The sequence below is a fragment of the Pseudoliparis swirei genome, chromosome 21 (assembly GCF_029220125.1).
Source record: "Pseudoliparis swirei isolate HS2019 ecotype Mariana Trench chromosome 21, NWPU_hadal_v1, whole genome shotgun sequence".
NCBI classification, from domain to species: domain Eukaryota; kingdom Metazoa; phylum Chordata; class Actinopteri; order Perciformes; family Liparidae; genus Pseudoliparis; species Pseudoliparis swirei.
The window spans coordinates 2,651,522-2,660,957 of NC_079408.1; the positions used below are offsets into that span (position 1 = coordinate 2,651,522).

The 9,436-nt window shown below is 48.5% G+C and overlaps 1 protein-coding gene across 2 annotated transcripts; it reads left to right on the forward strand.

The window, feature by feature from the left end:
• The first annotated feature begins 645 nt into the window (after positions 1 to 645).
• LOC130211818 (FERM domain-containing protein 7) lies at positions 646 to 9,286 on the forward strand. 2 transcript variants are annotated; one of them, XR_008835176.1, is made up of 13 exons: positions 646 to 811; positions 3,073 to 3,177; positions 3,253 to 3,295; positions 4,037 to 4,115; positions 4,198 to 4,295; positions 4,389 to 4,503; positions 4,961 to 5,108; positions 5,388 to 5,483; positions 5,564 to 5,727; positions 6,365 to 6,433; positions 6,646 to 6,721; positions 7,304 to 8,572; positions 8,710 to 9,286. XR_008835176.1 is itself a non-coding variant. In XM_056442809.1 (12 exons), the coding sequence occupies exons 1-12, from the start codon at positions 707 to 709 to the stop codon at positions 8,486 to 8,488; spliced, it is 2,283 nt and encodes a 760-aa protein (XP_056298784.1). In that variant the 5' UTR covers positions 646 to 706; the 3' UTR covers positions 8,489 to 9,286. The 2 variants fall into 2 exon arrangements, 1 of the variants encoding a protein (XP_056298784.1); XM_056442809.1 differs by having other exon boundaries at positions 7,304 to 9,286.
• The last annotated feature ends 150 nt before the right edge of the window (positions 9,287 to 9,436 follow it).

Consider the following 9,436-nt stretch of genomic DNA (forward strand, 5'->3'; position numbering starts at 1 on the left):
CCAGTAGGTGGTGTTTCTCCAGTAGTTGAGGGTTCTCCAGTAGGTGATGGTTCTCCAGTAGGTGGTGTTTCTCCAGTAGTTGAGGGTTCTCCAGTAGGTGATGGTTCTCCAGTAGGTGGTGTTTCTCCAGTAGTTGAGGGTTCTCCAGTAGGTGATGGTTCTCCAGTAGGTGGTGTTTCTCCAGTAGTTGAGGGTTCTCCAGTAGGCGGTGGTTCTCCAGTAGTTGAGGGTTCTCCAGTAGGGGATGGTTCTCCAGTCGGTGGTGGTTCTCCAGTAGTTGAGGGTTCTCCAGTAGGCGGCGGTTCTCCAGTAGTTGAGGGTTCTCCAGTAGGTGATGGTTCTCCAGTAGTTGAGGGTTCTCCAGTAGTTGAGGGTTCTCCAGTAGGTGGTGGTTCTCCAGTAGTTGATGGTTCTCCAGTCTGTGGTGGTTCTCCAGTAGTTGAGGGTTCTCCAGTAGAACCACAAAGCCTTTCAAAGAACCCTTTTAGAACCCGTATTGTTCTGCGGTGTGGTGACGTGTCCAGAAGCTGTGCTGTGGTGCGTTCAGTGTCTCTCGCTCCAGCTGCAGGTCCCCGGAGAGGAGGAGGAAGATGATGGTTAAGAGGAAGAGGAGGAGGAGGAGCAGCGCGTGAAGCCGTCGTGGTTCTCCTCGGACTCTCCGGACCCCTTCAGCATGGCGCACGTGGCGCCCGGTTCCCCCTGAGGGATGGGGGACCCTCGCCGGAGGACCCGGCGGCGCGCCTCCAAGGAGACGGCGCTCCGGCTGCGCGTGCTGCTCCTGGACGACAGCGAGCGCTCCTTCCAGGTGGAGGTGAGTCCGGCGCCACGGGACTTTGGCTGCATTTAAAATCACATTAGATATATCCCGTATGTTTGATCCGTTTGTTTTTAATAAACACCCGGATGCGAACTTCTGGGAGTCAGCATTTAGAACTATAAACTATATTTAATTAAAGTGCATTTAACCTTAACATTTAAGCTTTTGGGTCTAAATGTATATAAATATATATATATCCTAAAATACTAAATATAAATATAATAAATGATGATGAGCTTTTATAAAGTCATTAAAATGAACTCCACATTAATAATAATATTATAATACATCTTGTATACTTTGTTCACATTGTGGTAATAATACCTTTAATTAACGTGTCATCCTTGGATCTCTACCTCCATCCATCCATCTATCCATGTATTCACCGATCAGAAGCCAACAACTCTTCTTCTACGTCCTTTTCTTCATCTTCTTCTTCTTCATCTTCTACTTCTTCACACTAAATATATATTTTTATGTTTCGTGTCCACAAACACACAAAATATATCAGAAGTTAAACATCGACAACAAAGGTCCACTGAGATCCAGAACCGACGCCTCGTTGGGGGCTTCATGAAGCTGTGTGTGTGTGTGTGTGTGTGTGTGTGTGTGTGTGAGTGTGAGTGTGTGTGTGTTGCTCACAGTATTGTGTTAGTAGCTCCTGTTTTCAACGCCTTTGCTTTTTCTGTCGGTTTCCCAGCGGCCTGCGGGACTTTTAGTAGCATCTTAACAGGAGGAGGAGGAGGAGAAGGAGGAAGAGCTGAGAGATGTAGGATGAAATAGAAGAATTAAAGAAAAAAAAGAGGGGAAAAAAAGGGGATGAATAGATGAGGGCAAAAACTCTACCAACCATGTGATGAATATAGTGTGTGTGTGTGTGTGTGACAAAACCCACACTAAGATGTGAAGGATACTCCTCTGGTTGTATAGAAGTCTACGCTTCATGTGTTAAAGCTGCATTCTCTCTTCTGACCACCAGGGGGCCTCTGGTTGTATAGAAGTCTACGACAGTACTCTCTGAAGTACTCTCTCCTCTCCACATTTGGAGCTGCCTGCTCGTTCTGTGGGCGGTCGTTTGTTCCCAGTAATCGTCGGTTAGGCCGGTGTTCTCTTTATAATCGGTTACAGCTGCTCCGACCTTCCTCCTCCTCCTCCTCCTCCTCCTCCTCCTCCTCCTCCTCTCATGACAAGTTAATGAAGGGCGTCCAGCGACCCCCACCGGGGGAAGATTACCGGCTCGCAGACAGCGATCGATAAAAATACAAAAAACATCTTGAGTTGCAACGCAGAGGCAGCATCTAGGAGAGAGGAGGAAAAGAGGAGAGAGGAGAGGAAAAGAGGAGAGGAGAGGAGAGGAAAAGAGGAGAGAGGAGAGGAAAAGAGGAGAGGGGATGAGAGGAAAAGAGGAGAGAGGAGAGGAAAAGAGGAGAGGAGAGGAAAAGAGGAGCGAGGGGAGGAGAGGAAAAGAGGAGAGAGGAGAGGAAAAGAGGAGAGGGGATGAGAGGAAAAGAGGAGAGAGGGGAGGAGAGGAAAAGAGAGGAAAAGAGGAGGAAAAGAGGATCGCCTGCATTAGTTGTTAGCCAAACATACTGTTAGTTCCGTTAGCTGTAAACCAAACACGCTGTGACTTTCGTTAGCCGCTACCCAAACATGACGCTTCTGTTAGCTGTTAGTCGTTACCACGTGGTCACTTCCGTTAGCAGTGAATTTCAAAGTATTACTTATTCACAACAACACGTGTATGACATCACGTGTATGACAACACGTCTATGAAATCACGTGTATGACATCACGTGTATGACAACACGTGTATGACATCACGTGTTTGACATCACCCGCCTGACCCTCCGAGCTTCACTAGTTCAGTGTGAAATTCAAAAGAGCGACTATGGGTGAGTGGGTAGCAGGTCCGTCTTTCCATCAGGGTGTTGAAGGTTCAATCCCCGCCCTAGTCGATGTGTCCTTGAGCAAGGCACTTCACCCTGAGTTGCTCCCTGTAGCTGCTCTACAGTGAATGAATGTAACAGGACTGTAAGTCGCTTTGGATAAAAGCGTCAGCCAAATGACATGTAATGTAATGTAAAAGAGTTGCTGAACCTCCGGCTAACGGAATACGAGCTTTCATTATGCAAAGTGGACTCAGTCACAAAGAGCTGCTCCGCATGGTCCGGAGTCCCCGAGGAGACCCGGAATCTCAATTTTAAAAAATCCAATCATCCCTCTCTCTCTTTATCCTTTAATTGTCTCTCACTCAGCAAAAGATGTTGGGAGGCGACTTCTTCAACAAAGTGTGCGGCCATCTGAAGCTGCTGGAGAAGGAATACTTCGGGCTGGAGTTCCGGCACCACGGGGGCAACTACGTAAGAGGACCGGAGCGCTGGCGGCGCCGACCAATCAGGGTCCTCCGTCACTCACCTCGTGTTTCTGGGTTGCAGGTGTGGTTGGAGCTGCTGAAGCCGCTCGGCAAACAGATCACATGTGAGTTCTAGAGGCTTTTATTTTGAAATTAAAGCAAAATGAGCAGAGCGTCTGAACCGCGATCTGGAGTCATCTGATTATGGTCGACTAGACGTTCCCGAAGGTTTCACACGCTTATTAATACATTCACGATCCAAATGGGATGGGAAGGTTCTGACATAAGGTCCGAAGAGGGAAGCCGCACCTCTTCATCGTTTCTCAGTGTTCTCCACGAGCTTCTTTACATTTCACGTGAATGACTGTTATTCGTAGTTTTCCCCACAAAATCAATTTGCATTTAATCGTGAACCAGAAAGTATTTTTTTTAAATACAAATGAACCCATCGGCGTGTTTAAGGACTTTCACCCAGGAGACCTCTGTTCGTGTCCCAGAAGTTTACGTTCATTTATTTAACTTTAGTACTTTAGAAACGAGTCAAGAGCAGAAATCGACTCGTGTTGCTGGATTCTTGGCGGGAAACGCACGAAAAAAACGAGGATCGTACGAACCGATATGTGAGGATTCGTTTAATGTGTGAAATGAGTTATAATCATGAGCCAGTTATGAAAATGTAACTTAACGCTTTTACATTTTAAATTAAAGATAAAGGCCTGTGTGTTTGGACCAGTGAGAGCCTTTAGACTCAAGCCTTTTTTTCGTCGACAGATCCTTAAACTTCATTAACTTTGTTTCTTTTTCAGTGCATTAACTTTAGTTCTGTTGTGTATTTGAGCTTCTCTTCCCTCGCGCTCTCCTCTCAGACACCAGCGATCTGTTCTTCAGGTTCATGGTGAAGTTCTTCCCACCCGACCCCGGGCAGCTGAAGAGGAGCCTCACCAGGTGACAGCGCCCGGCCGTCTGGTCCATGCTGCACTGGAGTTACGATCATAGATCATCTTAATGTGTGTGTGTGTGTGTGTAGGTATCTTTTTGCCTTACAGATAAAGCAGGACTTGTCGAACAGCAGTCTGACCTGCAACGACAACAGCGCCGCCCTGCTGGTCTCTCACATACTGCAGTGTAAGCGTTCCTGTCCACTGAGAACGTCGTGTGTGAGACGTGTCGATGCTGAATGTGTGTAAATGTGTGTGTGTGTGTGTGTGTGTGTTACAGCAGAGATAGGGGACTATGACGAGGAGCTGGACAGTCACCATTTAGCGATGAAGCAGTACGTCCCAAACCAGGAGTACCTCGACCACAATATCACCAAGTACCACAGGAAACACAGGTACACTTCCTGTGTGTCTTAAAGCTGCATTCTCTCTCCTGACCACCAGGGGGTGACACCTCTGGTTGGATAGAAGTCTATGTTTCATGTGTTAAAGCTGCATTCTCTCTCCTGACCACCAGGGGGCGACTCCTCTGGTTGTATAGAAGTCTATATAGTGACTCTACTTCTCTTGATGTATTCCCTCAGTAAACATTGTAAACATGAGTTTATGTCTCAGTCTCTAGTTTCTAGTCTTCTTCTATACAGCATGATGTCATCATTTATACTTTATGGTCTGTAGTCAAAAATCCAGATGGTGACCACTAAAAATCTAATAAACTCAAAATCAATGGGTTCAATGCTCTGAGTAAACAAATGCAGCAAAGCAACCCCATTACTAATATAATATGATATAATGTAATATGATATAAGATATAATATGATATAATACTATGATTTGATACGCTCTCTGTAGAGGTGCGTCTCCAGGAGACTCTGACATCCAGCTGCTGGAGGTGGCCAGGAAGCTGGACATGTACGCCATCAGGCCGCACCCCGCTCGCGACGGGGAGGGCATGAGGATCAACTTGGCGGTCACACACTCCGGAGTCCTGGTCTTCCAGGTGAGTGGCTCTCAGTCTCAAACCGCCGTGACTCTCCTCGGCCGGCAGGGGGCGCCGTTTGTAGCGCCAGCAGCAGCTCGGCTATCGGGGGAAGGGTTCGTCTGTGGGTTCAAAGTCAAATATCTCAACAAATATGCAATGGATTGGTAACAAAATTGGGTGCAGACATCCATGGCATCAGGACGGTGAATCCTAAAGACTTTTGGGATCCCTTGACTTTTTAATTCATCCCCACCGACACGTTAAAACTGACCTAAATTCCTCTTTCTTTGGTTCCAGGGAAACACCAAAATCAACACCTTCAGCTGGGCGAAGATCCGCAAGCTGAGCTTCAAGCGCAAGAACTTCCTCATCAAACTGCACGACAAAGTCGGGGTGAGGATCCGCCGCGTGTTCCATGTCCGTCCGTACCGCACGCGGCGGCGTCCATTGACGGGAAGTGTTTCTCCACGCAGCCGTCGGGTAAGGACACTCTGGAGTTGTCCATGGCCACCAGAGACGTCTGCAAGTCCTTCTGGAAGACGTGTGTGGAGTACCACGCCTTCTTCCGGCTGTCGGAGGAACCCAAGACGACACCTAGAACCCTGCTGTCCTGCAAAGGGTCTAGCTTTAGATACAGGTACTACACACTGTGGGTAGAGGGTCCATCTTTAGAGACAGGTACTACACACTGTGGGTAGAAGGTCCATCTTTAGAGACAGGTACTACACACTGTGGGTAGAGGGTCCATCTTTAGAGACAGGTACTACACACTGTGGGTAGAGGGTCCATCTTTAGAGACAGGTACTACACACTGTGGGTAGAGGGTCCATCTTTAGAGACAGGTACTACACACTGTGGGTAGAAGGTCCATCTTTAGAGACAGGTACTACACACTGTGGGTAGAGGGTCCATCTTTAGAGACAGGTACTACACACTGTGGGTAGAGGGTCCATCTTTAGAGACAGGTACTACACACTGTGGGTAGAGGGTCCATCTTTAGATACAGGAACTACACACTGTGGGTAGAAGGTCCATCTTTAGAGACAGGTACTACACACTGTGGGTAGAAGGTCCATCTTTAGAGACAGGTACTACACACTGGGGTCTATAGATAGAGGAGTCTATTAAAAGTAAAGTCAAGGCCCATATTCCCCAAATATATCGATTTTAGACATAAAAAGCTACTCGTATTTCCCTTACACTTGGGAGACGCTAACTTCCTGGTTGGCTAACAAGAATAGAAAATGTAAATGTTGAGACACTGTCCTCGTCAGCGGGCGGACGCAGAAGCAGCTGCTGGAGTGTCTGGGATCAGGGGAGAAGAAGCCTTCGCACTCCGACAGGTAAGGGTGACTTCATCTTCATCGTAGACACAGACTGATGAAGGTAACCGTTTTTACGATATTTTCGCCGATAAGCCAACAGATAGAACTCTCCGATCTATTGTCTTCAGGTAATCATGTGTTCCAGGGACATTGGGTAGGAAGGCCTCGCCCTTCAGTCCCATCACGTCTTCATGTCTTCTTTTCTTCTCGTCTTCCTCATCTTCCTCCAGGACGTACGCCCAGTCAGACTTTGACCCCAGACAGTGTCGCTCGTCTCCCGATCTTCTCACAGACGTCTCCAAACAAGTAAGGACAGGGTTCTTACACATGTTGACCAGTGGATATCCAGGACTTTGAGAACATTTAGTATTTAAACAATGTGAATTCCAGAGCATACAGTATACCTTGAATTACACAAATGACCAGCGAACTTTCCAGTTAAGGTGCGTTCACTTGCAACGCGGAAAAAAACAAAAAATATATTCATTGTTTAAAACTCGGTGTAAATGAACACGTGAATATAAAAACATTTCCATGAGTTTTCCAAAACTTCTGCGGTTTAAGTTTTTTCCAGGACTTTTACAGGCCTGGAAATGACCATTTTAAAATGTCATGACTTTTCCAGGTTTTCCATGACCGTACGAAGCCTGTAAGGAACATAAAAACATGCTTCTTGTCTTTCCTGTTCCGCATGAGGATTTACGTAGAATAATTCCAAGAAACGTTGGATCGTCTTTTCTTGTTTGTTTTTTACGACTTTACGTAATTCGAAGGTCTTTGGGTTCTGCTCCTTTGTTTACGGTCGTCAAATGATCGGACGGATTAGTAGTGAATGTAAATAACGTTACTTGCGGTATTGTCCGATGTTCGTGGTTCTTCCCTCCTCAGTTGTACGAGCACTCCCACCTGTTCACCCGGGCCGGTCGCGCCATGGCGGTCTGCAGTCGGGACCAGATGGACCCACATCGAGGAGGCGTGGACGCCGTCGACATCAGAGGAGGGGCTAGACGCAGCCAATCGTCCGTCGAGGTCGCCCAGAGGTCCCGCCCCCCGAGCCAAGTCGCCGCCCTCTCTCTGTCTATCCACGCATCGCCACCCTCGCCCAAGACCAGGTCGGCCTCCACGTCTGTGGCGGAGGAGATGCGGGGGGGGCAGCGCCAAGCCCAGCGGCTCGCCGGCGTCTACGGCAAACGCTCGCGGCGCCGGCCCAACCCGCAGCCGCACCCGGCTCAGCAGCTGGTGCTGCTCTACCCCAACAGCCCCGCCTACCGGTATCGCCCGATACTCCCAAGATTCCCACCGGCCGGTTCCTCGCCTCTCGACCGCTACCCGTACTTGTCGGACTACGTCGCCGTTTCCTCGCTGGAGCGCTTCCCGCAGGAGAGGAGGCGGGACTACGCGGCGGCGGACGGTTCGCCGCGGCCGCCCTTCTACCCGCAGGGCCACGACTCGGCGTCGCTCTCGCCGATCCGGAGGAACCAGCGGCCGTACGGCTCCGGCGGGCTGGGATTGGCTCGGATCTACCAGCCGGGGGGCGCCGGGGCGAGGCCGCCGGGCGCCGGGCGCATGGAGGCGGGTCATTACAGCGACGACTCCAACTTCCTGCCCGGGCTGCCGCGCCGCGCGGCGCGCCAACCCGACGTGAAGTTTCACCTCTCGAGGAGCTCTAACCCCGTCTTCAACCCCGCCTCCGAGTTCCGTCCCCTCGGTTACTACCCCCACCTGACCCGGCCCACCAGACCCACCTACCTGCCGCTAAGCTCCTCCCCTCTGCCCGATCGCCCCGCCTCCCTTTGCACGATCAGAGGCACCTGGGGGAGCTACAGCGACTCGGACCCGGAGGTCTTCTACCCGTACTACTGCCCCCCGCCCCCGCCGGGCAACGCGGGGCGCGCTCACCCCGGACTCGCCAGGATGAGGTTCTCCTCCGGGAGCCTCCAACTGGACGAGGAGGAAGAGGAGGAAGAGTATAGAGCAGCGAAGGAGAAAGCACAAAGAGAATTTCAGGGGGAAGACGACGAGAAGGGAGGCGGGACGAAAGGTCCGACAAAGATGACAGAAGTGACTCTGTAGGTAACCACGGAAACGAAAAGGTTCAAGATGTGATCACACAACAACAACAAGACTAAATAGAAAAAGACTACAGAGTAAATAAAGGTTTGTTGTTTTCAAGATGTGCTGGCAGATGAAATGTGCCGTTTGCCTTGAGTAGCATCGTTACAGGTATGAGCTTCACACGATTATTAAGATCTCTAATATCTTCTTCATGTACTTCATCTCGCTCACCATCAAAGGTCCACCGCCACCGCCGGGTTCTGACTTCCTGTTTCTACGTCCAGCCGTCAGTTCGTCTGCACGAGGTGGAAAATATCAACGTTGTTAAAATGCATTTACAACATCGGCTGTATGGGACGCATTATTTCACAAGCTCCACTACCATGTTCGTCCTGCAGGGGGAGCAAGTGAGTCATTAAGAGTCTTTGAAAACGATGTTTATATTTTTAACCTACATTCACTTTTCTGGCCACATCTTAAATTCAGTAAATCTGGGATTACAACTTAGGTTGGAGGTGCATTTATAAAAGATAAAGAATTGAGGGAAGATATTGAATTATTTAAGAGTGAAAATTAGTTTGACAAGGTAAAAAAGATAAAGGTAAATTGAGGCAACAAAGAACATTTTTAAGGTTAATATTTGGTCGGACGAGGCAATAAAGTGCATTTTAAGACCTTAATGTGTAGTCCTGTCGGTGTGATGCAGACGTAGGTCTTTGGTATGCGTTTGTTATTTTATATGAATGTTCCTGTGAATTCTGTAAGAAAATGTGAATTTATTTCGGGGTTTAAAGCACCAATAAATGATGAAACAAGGAGGGCGTTATGGTCATATTAATAGAACGCAACACGACTAACTCAATAAACTAATCTGGCTTGTTCTCTAACATTTATCAGATCATATCTTAAAGAAAAACTAAAATATCACAAACAAGCAAAAAGTTATATCGACTAGAATAAAGCAAA

What these genes read in the sequence shown, in the direction of transcription:
- LOC130211818 (XM_056442809.1), top strand. Translation starts at nt 707, where the DNA reads ATGGGGGACCCTCGCCGGAGGACCCGGCGGCGCGCCTCCAAGGAGACG. An exon ending in GGCACCACGGGGGCAACTAC is followed by an intron (nt 3,178 to 3,252) that starts GTAAGAGGACCG and finishes TCTGGGTTGCAG; the next exon opens with GTGTGGTTGGAGCTGCTGAA. An exon ending in GGGTCTAGCTTTAGATACAG is followed by an intron (nt 5,728 to 6,364) that starts GTACTACACACT and finishes TGTCCTCGTCAG; the next exon opens with CGGGCGGACGCAGAAGCAGC.